The 14,660-nt window shown below is 45.5% G+C and overlaps 1 protein-coding gene across 7 annotated transcripts in view; it reads right to left on the bottom strand.

Annotated features, from left to right (window-relative positions):
* The window catches only part of dennd4b (DENN/MADD domain containing 4B), a 37,923-nt gene that overhangs the window by 3,045 nt on the left and 20,218 nt on the right, over positions 1 to 14,660 (bottom strand). For 5 of the 7 annotated variants that reach the window (XR_013767197.1, XR_013767198.1, XR_013767199.1 and 2 more), the window contains 18 exons: positions 14,494 to 14,594; positions 14,105 to 14,320; positions 12,875 to 13,020; positions 10,782 to 10,915; positions 10,573 to 10,693; positions 10,071 to 10,277; positions 9,804 to 9,932; positions 9,430 to 9,571; positions 8,967 to 9,107; positions 7,776 to 7,998; positions 7,198 to 7,495; positions 3,853 to 3,957; positions 3,457 to 3,632; positions 2,729 to 2,885; positions 2,406 to 2,645; positions 1,971 to 2,067; positions 1,723 to 1,888; positions 449 to 507 (listed from right to left, as the gene is read on the bottom strand). Coding sequence is in view for 4 of the 7 variants with exons in the window: in XM_079165243.1 (XP_079021369.1) it covers positions 449 to 507; positions 1,723 to 1,888; positions 1,971 to 2,067; positions 2,406 to 2,645; positions 2,729 to 2,885; positions 3,457 to 3,632; positions 3,853 to 3,957; positions 7,198 to 7,495; positions 7,776 to 7,998; positions 8,967 to 9,107; positions 9,430 to 9,571; positions 9,804 to 9,932; positions 10,071 to 10,277; positions 10,573 to 10,693; positions 10,782 to 10,915; positions 12,875 to 13,020; positions 14,105 to 14,320; positions 14,494 to 14,594 (2,858 nt within the window). In the remaining 3 variants the exon portion in view is untranslated. Of the gene's footprint in view, positions 1 to 448; positions 508 to 1,722; positions 1,889 to 1,970; positions 2,068 to 2,405; positions 2,646 to 2,728; positions 3,633 to 3,852; positions 3,958 to 7,197; positions 7,496 to 7,775; positions 7,999 to 8,966; positions 9,108 to 9,429; positions 9,572 to 9,803; positions 9,933 to 10,070; positions 10,278 to 10,572; positions 10,694 to 10,781; positions 10,916 to 12,874; positions 13,021 to 14,104; positions 14,321 to 14,493; positions 14,595 to 14,660 lie in introns of those variants that run through there. The other 2 variants (XM_079165245.1, XM_079165246.1) reach the window with 2 other exon arrangements.

Below are 14,660 nucleotides of genomic sequence, written 5' to 3'. Positions count from 1 at the left end.
ATTTCATATTAAAATAATCTGATGTTAAAAAACAGTTCTGAACTGGTGAAAGTCCAGCAGGTCTACCCGCTGCAGGACTCTTCTGATGCTGCGTTCACACTATGAGCCGTTCTAACCGGTTCATTGGTTATGTCCTTAAATGTCACTGAACTGGTGAACTTCCACTTTATAGATGTATAATAGATTATAGACGGGGATTGTGAGAGAGAAGGTGGCTCCGAAGGTCTGCATGTTGAAGTGTCCTTGAACGAGAACCTGAACCCTGAATCGCTCACTGTTTCCAGTCTTTATGCTAAGCTAAACTAAGCTAAGCTAGGCAGCTGCTGGCTGTAGCTTCGTATTGAACGTGGTTCTATTCCTTTCACAGTTCATGTGTGACGTGTGCTCACTAGAGTGATTTTGTGTTATTGCTCTTGAAAGCTTTGTTAGGATGAGGTGTGAGTCTTACCAACGTGGTCTTTGCCCATAGCTGCCAGGGTGAGGAAGAGGAACTCTCTGTACAAACTCCTTACAAACACACAACACACACAAACAAAGAGTAAATAAAAAAGCTGTAGACTTTATAATAATTAAAATGTGAAGTCTTTTTTAATCTCATTCAAAAACATAAAAAATCTGGCTCAACTGTGAAACTGTCCAGTGGTGAAACCTCAGTGTAACCCCGGTTTAACCCGGGTATAACCCCGGTTTAACCTCAGTAAAACCCTGATTTAACCCCAGTGTAACCCCAGTATAACCCGGGTATAACCCCGGTTTAACCCCAGTATAACCCCAGTATAACCTCAGTATAACCCCGGTTTAACCCCAGTATAACCCCAGTATAGCCTCAGTATAACCCCGGTTTAACCCCAGTATAACCCCAGTATAACCTCAGTAAAACCCTGGTTTAACCCCAGTGTAACCCCGGTTTAACCCCAGTGTAACCCCAGTATAACCCGGGTATAACCCCGGTTTAACCCCAGTATAACCCCAGTATAACCTCAGTAAAACCCTGGTTTAACCCTGGTTTAACCCCAGTGTAACCCCAGTATAACCCGGGTATAACCCCGGTTTAACCCCAGTATAACCCCAGTATAACCTCAGTATAACCCCGGTTTAACCCCAGTATAACCCCAGTATAGCCTCAGTATAACCCCGGTTTAACCCCAGTATAACCCCAGTATAACCTCAGTAAAACCCTGGTTTAACCCCAGTGTAACCCCGGTTTAACCCCAGTGTAACCCCAGTATAACCCGGGTATAACCCCGGTTTAACCCCAGTATAACCCCAGTATAACCTCAGTAAAACCCTGGTTTAACCCTGGTTTAACCCCAGTGTAACCCTGATTTAACCTCAGTAAAACCCTGATTTAACCCCAGTGTAACCCCAGTATAACCCGGGTATAACCCCGGTTTAACCCCAGTATAACCCCAGTATAACCTCAGTAAAACCCTGGTTTAACCCCAGTGTAACCCCAGTATAACCTCAGTAAAACCCTGATTTAACCCCAGTGTAACCCCAGTATAACCCGGGTATAACCCCGGTTTAACCCCAGTATAACCCCAGTATAACCTCAGTAAAACCCTGGTTTAACCCCAGTGTAACCCCGGTTTAACCCCAGTGTAACCCCAGTATAACCCGGGTATAACCCCGGTTTAACCCCAGTATAACCCCAGTATAACCTCAGTAAAACCCTGGTTTAACCCTGGTTTAACCCCAGTGTAACCATAGCTTAACCCCCACCTCTGAGTCCAGGCGGATCCCAGCTGTTTGTCCAGCGTATCCAGGAAGAGGGTGACAGCCTTGTGCACCTCGTTCATGCCGATCCAGCGCAGCACCTCCTCCAGGAAGGACAGCGTGAACGGGTGGTTGTGTTTCCGCCAGCTGTAGCTCCTCATCGGGACGCCACCTGGTGGAAGAAGGACGTAGGTGGAGTCTCATGAAAGAGTTAAACAAATTGGAAAGAGTTGAGTTCCTGTGTGTTGTCTTACTGTGGATCCTCCAAAGGATGTAGAGGGGGGGCCACTGGTCTGTGTCGGGGGTCAAGGTGTCCCAGAGGAGCCGAACTCTCACAGCCGAGTTCTCCGACTGGGAAACGAGGACACAAACAGTTTGTTGTCTTTAATGGCACCTTGATTTTATTCAAACTAGGATTTCTGTTTCGACTATTTGGTGGACATCTGGTCAGTCGACTAAAATATCAAATTGCCATTTAATAAGTTTTGGTCTTTGATTTTAAATTTGAATTAATTGCAAACATTTGTTTGCATTTTAAATTGTGATTTAAGCTTCTGTAGATCTGCAGCTTTTTGATTGTTTCGAGACTCTTGAGCAGGTTTGTGTTGTGAAAACTCTGACTGGCTGTTGGTCCAGAACCAAAGAGAAAGTGAACTGTCCCCTAAGGACCACATCAGACTCCGTGCTACCTGTGAGAGCTGGCTGACCAGTGACGAGGCCCTGACCAGCTGCAGCAGGTTACTGGGCAGACCGAGGCGCTGGAAATACCACACCAGGTTCCAGAAGATGATGGAGTGGTTTTCCAGGAATTGAGGCTGGGCCAGGACCGCCTCGCCCTCGTTCTCTAGCAGACTCTCCAGCTCCTTCCTCAGGACCAGAGGGCTCAGGTAGGCCACCGTCACCTGGGGGGCTCCGCCCACCGAGGAAGCCTGAGGGGGAGTTAGAGAACGCCATCGTAACGGGAAGCATGGCAGACGAGAGGCTGAAGAGACACATTTAACGTGCATGTTACCGTGGTGGTTCTGCTGTTCTCTGAGTAGCTGCTGGTCTCAGAGCTGGAGTCCTCCCTCACACCGTTACACTGGTTTCGCAGAGAGGCCTCCTGACCACCGGGGGGCCTCACAGCGCCCTCCACCTCGTCCTCCACGTTCCAGTTGGTGCGCTCCGCACTCAGAGAAGAGGACAAGGAGGAAGACTTAAGATGGAGTGACGTTAGCTGAGATCGTAGCTGGTAGAGCTACAAATGTAGGACATTCAGTTTAGTCCCCATCACAGAACCAGGATCTGGAAAAACCTCTTCTGAGATCTGAAACCAACTCAACCATAACATTACATTACAGTCATTTAGCTTTTATCCAAAGCGACTTATAATTCAGATTCTGTCACTTACACCGTAGGCACAGCTACAGGAGCAATGTTTTGGGGGGTTAAGTGTCTCAATGTGCTCAAGGACGCATGCGACTCGCAGAGCCGGGGATCGAACCGCCGATCCTTGATTGAAGGACGGCCCTGCGCTCCACTTAGCCACAGTTGCCCCAACCAACAACCCTCTCTCTGGACAATGGAATGACTCACTTCAGACCATCATAACATCTAGTCTGCAAGGGTTCCGGACCATGACGGGTTTTATTTAACTACTACTACTACTACTACTACTACTACTACTACTACTACTACTACTGCTAACTATTACTACTAACTGATTATCACTACGAACTACCACGACTAACTAGTCCGTACCTCCCGACAGGTCCCAGGTCACAGACCTCAGCGCTCAGGAAGGGGACGAAGGACGAGCAGCAGAATGGACAGCACGAGTTCAGGTTGGAGTCGTCCGACGTCCAGCCGGCCATGATCTCCTCGTCGTAGACCAACGAGTTACAGCTGCGACACAGGGAGCAGCTGGACATCAACACCTGGACACAGAGGAGGAAGCATTCACATCCTGTAAAGTCCTGATAGAGGGCGTAACACTCGTCCAATCATCATCACAGCATTTCATTTATATTCTCAAACTGTGAAGTAAAGAGTAAAATAGCAGTAATAGTGTAAAGTAGCTTGACTGGAAACAATCTATTCAGGGTCTAATAAAACCTCAAGAACTGACGATTCATTGTCTGACAGGGACCACGTTACCTCGAGGCCCGTCCCCTCTTGGTTGGCATCCCAGGACCGCCGTATGGGAAAGGCTGGACAGGGCGTGTCCGTCAAGTCCAGGTCACTTCCTACGGACAACGAACTCTGAGAGGAGAGGACACGGTCTAGATTAACTGTCTACATCATCACCATGAGACTCTAGTGGACATTAACTGTCTACATCATCACCACCATGAGACTCTAGTGGACATTAACTGTCTACATCATCACCACCATGAGACTCTAGTGGACATTAACTGTCTACATCATCACCATGAGACTCTAGTGGACATTAACTGTCTACATCACCACCATGAGACTCTAGTGGACATTAACTGTCTACATCATCATCACCATGAGACTCTAGTGGACATTAACTGTCTACATCATCACCACCATGAGACTCTAGTGGACATTAACTGTCTACATCATCACCACCATGAGACTCTAGTGGACATTAACTGTCTACATCATCACCATGAGACTCTAGTGGACATTAACTGTCTACATCACCACCATGAGACTCTAGTGGACATTAACTGTCTACATCATCACCACCATGAGACTCTAGTGGACATTAACTGTCTACATCATCACCACCATGAGACTCTAGTGGACATTAACTGTCTACATCATCACCACCATGAGACTCTAGTGGACATTAACTGTCTACATCACCACCATGAGACTCTAGTGGACATTAACTGTCTACATCACCACCATGAGACTCTAGTGGACATTAACTGTCTACATCATCACCACCATGAGACTCTAGTGGACATTAACTGTCTACATCATCATCACCATGAGACTCTAGTGGACATTAACTGTCTACATCACCACCATGAGACTCTAGTGGACATTAACTGTCTACATCATCACCACCATGAGACTCTAGTGGACATTAACTGTCTACATCACCACCATGAGACTCTAGTGGACATTAACTGTCTACATCACCACCATGAGACTCTAGTGGACATTAACTGTCTACATCATCACCACCATGAGACTCTAGTGGACATTAACTGTCTACATCATCACCACCATGAGACTCTAGTGGACATTAACTGTCTACATCATCACCACCATGAGACTCTAGTGGACATTAACTGTCTACATCATCACCACCATGAGACTCTAGTGGACATTAACTGTCTACATCACCACCATGAGACTCTAGTGGACATTAACTGTCTACATCATCACCACCATGAGACTCTAGTGGACATTAACTGTCTACATCACCACCATGAGACTCTAGTGGACATTAACTGTCTACATCACCACCACCATGAGACTCTAGTGGACATTAACTGTCTACATCACCACCATGAGACTCTAGTGGACATTAACTGTCTACATCATCACCACCATGAGACTCTAGTGGACATTAACTGTCTACATCACCACCATGAGACTCTAGTGGACATTAACTGTCTACATCACCACCATGAGACTCTAGTGGACATTAACTGTCTACATCATCACCACCATGAGACTCTAGTGGACATTAACTGTCTACATCATCACCACCATGAGACTCTAGTGGACATTAACTGTCTACATCACCACCATGAGACTCTAGTGGACATTAACTGTCTACATCATCACCACCATGAGACTCTAGTGGACATTAACTGTCTACATCACCACCATGAGACTCTAGTGGACATTAACTGTCTACATCACCACCATGAGACTCTAGTGGACATTAACTGTCTACATCACCACCACCATGAGACTCTAGTGGACATTAACTGTCTACATCATCACCATGAGACTCTAGTGGACATTAACTGTCTACATCATCACCATGAGACTCTAGTGGACATTAACTGTCTACATCACCACCATGAGACTCTAGTGGACATTAACTGTCTACATCATCACCACCATGAGACTCTAGTGGACATTAACTGTCTACACATCACCATGAGACTCTAGTGGACATTAACTGTCTACATCATCATCACCATGAGACTCTAGTGGACATTAACTGTCTACATCACCACCATGAGACTCTAGTGGACATTAACTGTCTACATCATCACCACCATGAGACTCTAGTGGACATTAACTGTCTACATCATCACCACCATGAGACTCTAGTGGACATTAACTGTCTACATCATCACCACCATGAGACTCTAGTGGACATTAACTGTCTACATCACCACCATGAGACTCTAGTGGACATTAACTGTCTACATCATCACCACCATGAGACTCTAGTGGACATTAACTGTCTACATCACCACCATGAGACTCTAGTGGACATTAACTGTCTACATCACCACCATGAGACTCTAGTGGACATTAACTGTCTACATCATCACCACCATGAGACTCTAGTGGACATTAACTGTCTACATCACCACCACCATGAGACTCTAGTGGACATTAACTGTCTACATCATCACCATGAGACTCTAGTGGACATTAACTGTCTACATCACCACCACCATGAGACTCTAGTGGACATTAACTGTCTACATCACCACCATGAGACTCTAGTGGACATTAACTGTCTACATCATCACCACCATGAGACTCTAGTGGACATTAACTGTCTACATCATCATCACCATGAGACTCTAGTGGACATTAACTGTCTACATCACCACCATGAGACTCTAGTGGACATTAACTGTCTACATCATCACCACCATGAGACTCTAGTGGACATTAACTGTCTACATCATCACCACCATGAGACTCTAGTGGACATTAACTGTCTACATCATCACCACCATGAGACTCTAGTGGACATTAACTGTCTACATCACCACCATGAGACTCTAGTGGACATTAACTGTCTACATCACCACCATGAGACTCTAGTGGACATTAACTGTCTACATCATCACCACCATGAGACTCTAGTGGACATTAACTGTCTACATCACCACCACCATGAGACTCTAGTGGACATTAACTGTCTACATCACCACCATGAGACTCTAGTGGACATTAACTGTCTACATCATCACCACCATGAGACTCTAGTGGACATTAACTGTCTACATCACCACCATGAGACTCTAGTGGACATTAACTGTCTACATCACCACCATGAGACTCTAGTGGACATTAACTGTCTACATCATCACCACCATGAGACTCTAGTGGACATTAACTGTCTACATCACCACCATGAGACTCTAGTGGACATTAACTGTCTACATCACCACCATGAGACTCTAGTGGACATTAACTGTCTACGTATCAATTCTAACTCAAATTGTGACACGAAGAATTGAAGTGAACTTGAATTGTTTGTAACAAACATAAATCCGTTTGTCTCAGTTGACGCTGAATGAGAGAGAAACTCGTAGCTCAAACCTCTGAGGTGGCGCTGACGAGCCTCTCTTTGGCTTTCAGCAGAGTTTCAGCCACTTGAGCTTTCCTGGACTGCCTCTGTTCAGAGACTCTTCGTCCTATCCCACTTCCTCCTCCTCCTCCTCCTCTTCCTCTCCGGTCGTCCACGCTAGCTGCTCGTCTAACAGACATTCTGTGTCTCGTTGGAGTCAGAAGCTGCTGGAGTTTCCCAGCTAGACCTCCTCGGCTCGGGGTGGAGACGTTGTTGGAGTTCTCGTCTACGACTTTGTTTCTGCCGGCAGAGTCTCTCGTCCCTGCAAGTCTACAGGTGAAGGTCAGAGAAGTAAAACAGGACGTGGTTACAGGACGTCGTGATCGTGTGGAGTATTTTAAACGCTTCTGCTTTAACTTGAGTCCATGACATGAAGTTTAACTCTATTCTCTACCTTTAAATAAATCAAAGCACATGAAGAAAGATTTAAGAGCCTTCAAACATCTCAAAGTGACATCAAAGACAGAAGTCAGTAATCCAAGCATAGAAATCACAAAGTGACTAAAGATCGACTCAAAGTTAACTAAAGCTACTTTCTGTTCTCGCCAACCTGCCGTCTCTCTCTGCCGGCTGGCAGCTGCAGTCCGGCTCTGAGTCGGCCGACTCAGCACATTCTTTGTAGAAGGTGGAGAGGCAGACCTCACTCCTCCGGACCAGGAGGCCACCGGGGGGCACCGCAGGGGGGCGTCCCATCGGAGGCTTACAGGAGACGGACTCGCTGCAGCCGTTAGTCGCTGAGTCATGGAGGACGGGCTTCTTACAGAGCGCCACCTCTGTGGGAGGTATTAAGAATGACTCAGCACTTTATTTAACATGGAAACGGGAGACAAACAGCTGAAGAGGATTCATTATCTTATTATTATTATTGCTGCATTTAAGAGGAATAATCTGAACGTTGGATTAATGTTCTTTTTACAGATGTTGGATCTGTCTTTGTATGACTTCATAAATCAGAAAATACTGACAGAAAAAATAAAAGTTTTCCCTTTTTAAAAAAATAAAATGTTTAAATCAGGCTGTGAATGAAGAAAAACCTCAATAAGAAGCTTCAGAATGAAGCCTTTAAAGACGTGAAACAGCAGAAGAATCAATGAGACAGTGAGGACGTGATGGCGTCTGTCTGTCCCACTGTCTGTCCTCCTGTCTGTCCCCCTGTCTGTCTTACTGTCTGTCCTCCTGTCTGTCCTCCTGTCTGTCTTACTGTCTGTCCTCCTGTCTGTCCTCCTGTCTGTCTCTCTGTCTGTCCTCCTGTCTGTCTTACTGTCTGTCCCCCTGTCTGTCCTCCTGTCTGTCCTCCTGTCTGTCTCTCTGTCTGTCCTCCTGTCTGTCCTCCTGTCTGTCCCCCTGTCTGTCCTCCTGTCTGTCTTACTGTCTGTCCTCCTGTCTGTCTCTCTGTCTGTCCTCCTGTCTGTCCTCCTGTCTGTCCTCCTGTCTGTCCTCCTGTCTGTCTTACTGTCTGTCCTCCTGTCTGTCTCTCTGTCTGTCCTCCTGTCTGTCCTCCTGTCTGTCCTCCTGTCTGTCTCACTGTCTGTCCTCCTGTCTGTCCTCCTGTCTGTCCTCCTGTCTGTCTCTCTGTCTGTCTCTCTGTCTGTCCTCCTGTCTGTCCTCCTGTCTGTCCTCCTGTCTGTCCTCCTGTCTGTCTCTCTGTCTGTCTCTCTGTCTGTCCTCCTGTCTGTCCTCCTGTCTGTCTCTCTGTCTGTCCTCCTGTCTGTCCTCCTGTCTGTCCTCCTGTCTGTCTTACTGTCTGTCTTCATGCTGTTCAGGCTGCTGCTCTTCACCAGAGTCAGAGACTCGTGACTGGAGCTCTCAGACAAACCGCTCCAACTGGACTGACGAATCAGAAGTGAGTGGGGGAGGGGCTTCTGGTCCGTCGTGGCTTCTTCTAAAGAACAACAGAATCAGAATAAAGGACATCATGATGTTCTTCATTTCCTTCTTTATCCAGGCCGACTAACTTCTCAGCAGATGAATATTTGACTTTGTGACTGATGAAGGATGCTGTGAGTGAGAATGACGTTTAAGACTGGAATGAGTCATCAGGAGACATCGTGAGTCATCAGGAGACATCGTGAGTCATCAGGAGACATCGAAAACTAGAATGTACCTGTTAACCTTCAGCCAGCCAATAAAGTACAATATGTACCTCTGAGATGTAGTACAGTATAAAGTACAAGTACAGGACTAATGATATTTATATTTCTGACCTCGTGACCCCACTGATCCGCTCTTCTGCTGCCGTCTGATTGGCTGCCTGAACTGAGCCACAGCCAATAGGACGTTCCTCAGCTTGGCCCAGCGGAGACGTCCTCCCTGATTGGTGGACGGCCACTTGCTCTCCAGCACGGCCTGAGGACAGAGGACATGTGATCATATACTGTTTATGTACCTGATGTATATTACTGTTGATTTTAGAATTCTCTGGACATCGACTCTCTTTAATACAGTAAATAACTAAACACAGGACTTTGACTTGGAACAGATCTATACTGTGGTATTAGTAAAACATGTTAAACTAAATGAGGTGAAAGCAGTGAGACAGCTGATGTAATGACTGCATGTGTGCGTAGCATCAGTAAACCTTGTTGTAGTATCCGTAGGTGATGGTGTTCGGGGTGATTCCAGCCTTCTTCATCTCCAGCAGGACTCGAACAGCGAGAACCGGCTGACCGTACTGACCACAGAGCTGCATCAGGATCCTGTAACACACCTGAGTACACACACAGTCACACACACACACACACACACAACCACACAGTGATGTTTAAGAGGAGACCAACAACACACTACGTAGTACACAGTGTGTATTCAGTACCCAGTACCAGGAGAACCCTGACTCGGTCCTCACCTCGTCCGGCAGCACCACCTTCCTGTTCTCCGTGTGCTTCAGGACGTCGTAGGCCGTGTGCAGCGCTCGCACCTTGGAGGCCTCGGCCCTCACGAAGGTGGGCAGGTAGATGAACCAGAGGCCGTAACAGTGACCCAGCAGGCACTTGGACCACATGTCCGGCACCGCGGAGTACTTCTGAGCTCTCTTCTGGGCCAACTTGATCTCCTGAGAGGTCAAAGACAGAGAAGACGGCGACGTCTGAGATACTCTGTTTCCTGGATTCTGTTTACATTATGCAACAGGAAGTGGTGTTTGTGTTGACGAAGGGATTTTATTGATCTCAGTCTGGGTTATGAACTCATTAGAAACAACATTGATTCCACTGTTGAAGTCAGTCTATGATCGTATGTGCTGCTGTTAATGGCTGTCAGAACGGTTTGTCCGTCACAGTCTGACCGTCTTTATATACACACACACACACACACACTATACTTCATCATTTGTGTGTGTGCTGCTGTACCTGTTTGGTGCGGCGGGGGGCGGGGCTACTCGGGGCGCTGCCCTTGGTCGGGACCCGGAGCTGGTCCTGGTCCTGAGGCCGCTCAAAGAGCTCCGGCTTTAGTGTGGGGAAGGTTTCATAACTGGACACGAGGAAAGGAAATGACATCAGCATCCATAAAGAGAAACTCAGACCCTCAGACCCTCAGGGACACGGTCGGACTCGTCTACCTGTACAGCGCCGGACACTCGGACCCGTCAGGCTCCTGTGGTTCTTCAGGAGGCATGATGAACACGGTGTGTTCTCCACCGTGAGTCTCATCCAGATCGATCAGCCTCACCTCCTCCGGCTTCTCCACGTCCACCTGGTGACCAACAAACAGAGTAGAACATTCAGTTATGACATCTTCTGGGCCTGATTCTGATCATAATCTACTTCAGGCTACACGGTTTAAAAGCAAGAGAACACAAACTCCTCACAGAATAACAAGTCAATGAAAGTCCAATTAGGAAGCATGGAGGAGGACAGGAGACAGCAAGACAAACTAAAGAGAGAAGAAGCCTTTCTCTCTCCTCGTCCTTCATGTCTGATCATTCTCTAGTTTCACATTTCACTAGTGTGCTTGTCAAGATTTTAGTTCTTGTTAGAACACGAGCTGCAGCATTCTGGATCAGCTGGAGAGATTTAGGAGACTTAGAGCAGCCTGATGATCAGGAATCACAGTCGTCTAGAAGTATGCATGAACTATGTTTCTGCATGGCTTTGAGAGCGGACGTGCCTGATTTATTAAATGTTACGGAGGTGAATAAAGGTGCTAGATGTTATGATATGCATCCAGCAACACCGGGAGGAATCTCAGAGTTACCTTTGATCAGGATGTGTCCTTTAACTCCCCGATAAACAAACCTCAGGACGGCCTTCATTCACCTCCGCACCATTTAATGAATCAGGCACGTCCGCTCACATACATTAGTGCTGGGCAACTTAACGCGTTAGCGACATTTTTAACACAAGAACCGGCAGCGAGCGGTGAACAGCTGTGTGTGTGGCGTCTCTTCCGTCTCTTCCTGTTTCCTTCCCCTACATTCCCCTGGGTCCTAAGTCCCTCCATGTACAGCTTCTCATCACCCTCTATGTACCAACGTACATTTATAACAAACATCACACATGTTACGCTAATCAGCGTAGCATAGTGTCTGACCAACATACCAACAAATAAATGATTCATTTAAATTATTGTTTAGAGTTTTAAAGTGTTTAGTTTGTAATATGTATAATAATCATATCATTTAGTTATCACTACTGAGAGTTTAACAAACATTAAAACATGACGTAGATAGGTTTGCAGGTTTCAAGATGTATATTTAAATTCATCTCTGACACATGAAGATAAAGTTGTGAACACGCTGAATATCTATGATCAGAATCATTATAACTGTGTTATAACTGCTGCTGTGTGAAGAGAATCCTGCTGTTAACAAGAACCTGATGAGTTTAAAGTGTTTACACCAAATGTTGTTGACCTTTAGTTCATAGAGCAGCACTTTAACATGAAAGAGAACAAAACACTACTTTAGATTCATTATGAACTTTGTGCATCACAATGCGATTAATCGCGATACAAAATTTGAATCGTTGCCCAGCACTAATATATATATTTTAGATAATTGATTTCTAGATCAATAACTTCAGTTTTGTCTGAGTTTAACATCAGGAAGTTGCAGCTCATCCAGGTTTTTATGTCCTTAAGGCTGCTTGAAGTTTAGAGAGCTGGTTGGTTTCATCTTGATCGAGAGACATAATTGAGTATCATCTGCATAGCAATGAAGGTTTATAGAGTGTTTTCTGATTATATTGCCTAAAGGAAGCATATATAAGGTGAATAAAACTGGTCCAAACACAGAACCTTGTGGAACTCCATGACTAACGTTGGTGTTCATCGTTTACAAACTGAGATCGATCTGATAAATAGGACTTAAACCAGCTTAGTGCGGTTCCTTTGATGCTGATCAAATGTTCTAGTCTCTGTAACAGGATGTAATGATCAATGGTGTCGATCGTTCTATTAATGATGAGTAACAGGCTGCTCTAACCTTCCTATACATTTTAAGACCCCTTTGTTTTAATAGTAGTCCACTGTATAGACGTAGTTATTGTACATAAAGTAATCTAGTTCTCTACCATTCACTCCAGCACTCTTTGGATCTATTCATATTCTCTCATGTTATTATGCTGCTGATGCTAACAGTTCCTTCTCAGTGAGACGCTTTGTCTTCTACAGAGAAGAATGTGAGTGATACTCAGAGAGAAGATGGTGGATCACCTTTTGGACGCACTCGTCGAAGAACTCGAGGCAGGCGTGTCGGTCGCTGACAAAGGAACACTCCTCAATGAACTGGGTGAACATCTGAGTCCTCGTCAACTGACCGTAGATCTTCTGCTGCGTTCGATCCCGAGACTTCAGGAAACCTGCAGGAGGTCATCAGTCACAGTCCTGATCAATACTCTGATAAACCATCATCAGTCCTGATCAATACTCTGATCAATACTCTGATCAATACTCTGATAAACCATCATCAGTCCTGATCAATACTCTGATCAATACTCTGATCACTACTCTGATCAATACTCTGATCAATACTCTGATCAATACTCTGATAAATCAACATCAGTCCTGATCACTACTCTGATCAATACTCTGATCAATACCCTGATCAATACTCTGATCACTACTCTGATAAACCATCATCAGTCCTGATCAATACTCTGATCAATACTCTGATCAATACTCTGATCAATACTCTGATAAACCAACATCAGTCCTGATCAATACTCTGATCAATACCGTGATCACTACTCTGATCAATACTCTGATAAACCATCATCAGTCCTGATCAATACTCTGATCAATACCCTGATCACTACTCTGATCACTACTCTGATCAATACCCTGATCAATACTCTGATCAATACTCTGATCACTACTCTGATCACTACCCTGATCACTACTCTGATTAATACTCTGATAAATACTCTGATAAACCATCATCAGTCCTGATCAATACTCTGATCACTACCCTGATCACTACTCTGATTAATACTCTGATCAATACTCTGATAAACCATCATCAGTCCTGATCAATACTCTGATCACTACCCTGATCAATACTCTGATCAATACTCTGATCACTACTCTGATCAATACTCTGATCAATACTCTGATCAATACTCTGATAAACCATCATCAGTCCTGATCAATACTCTGATCAATACTCTGATCACTACCCTGATCAATACTCTGATCAATACTCTGATCACTACCCTGATCAATACTCTGATCAATACTCTGATCACTACCCTGATCAATACTCTGATCACTACCCTGATCAATACTCTGATCAATACTCTGATCACTACCCTGATCAATACTCTGATCAATACTCTGATCAATACTCTGATCACTACTCTGATCAATACTCTGATCACTACCCTGATCAATACTCTGATCAATACTCTGATCAATACTCTGATAAACCATCACCCCCTCACTCACCCTGCAGGTTGAACAGTGAACTGCAGTCCGTGGTGGTGTCAGAGGGAGCCTGGGTGATGGGCAGCAGGAAGCTGCGGTAGCCTCTCAGCAGGCAGCTCATGAAGAAGAGGAAGGCCTCCTGGATCTCCAGCTCCAGCTGCTTCTGGCTCCGGTAGATCTGGTCGTAGTCAGTCAAAAGGAACTCCAGCGTCGCCTCCTCCTGGCCGGGAGTGCAGACTGCAGGAGGAGGAAAGAGTGTTTAATAAGAATCGTCTCGTGAACTGTAGAGACTCTCTGATGACAGGAAGTGAGTCTGTGTGAGGCTCCTGATGCTGACGATGGGTCAGAGGTCTTATACATGATTCATGTCATCAGAGGAACTTTATTTTGAAAAGCCTGCGCTGTCTCACTCTTCTCCAGCGTCTTGTGGAGGCCGCTGAGGGTGTTGAACAGAGTCTTTCCGTGTTTCCTGGGTAACGATCGCCATGACAACGGCTTCTTGTCCTCTGACCTGAGAGAGAAAACTTAAAGTTTCAGTAAAATCCAAAAACAACAACTTTTATTTTATCATAAGTAC

This window comes from Pholis gunnellus (genome assembly GCF_910591455.1).
Source record: "Pholis gunnellus genome assembly, chromosome: 8".
NCBI classification, from domain to species: Eukaryota; Metazoa; Chordata; class Actinopteri; order Perciformes; family Pholidae; genus Pholis; species Pholis gunnellus.
The sequence above is the reverse complement of the archived record's forward strand: the minus strand, read 5'-3'. Positions and strand labels throughout refer to the sequence as shown.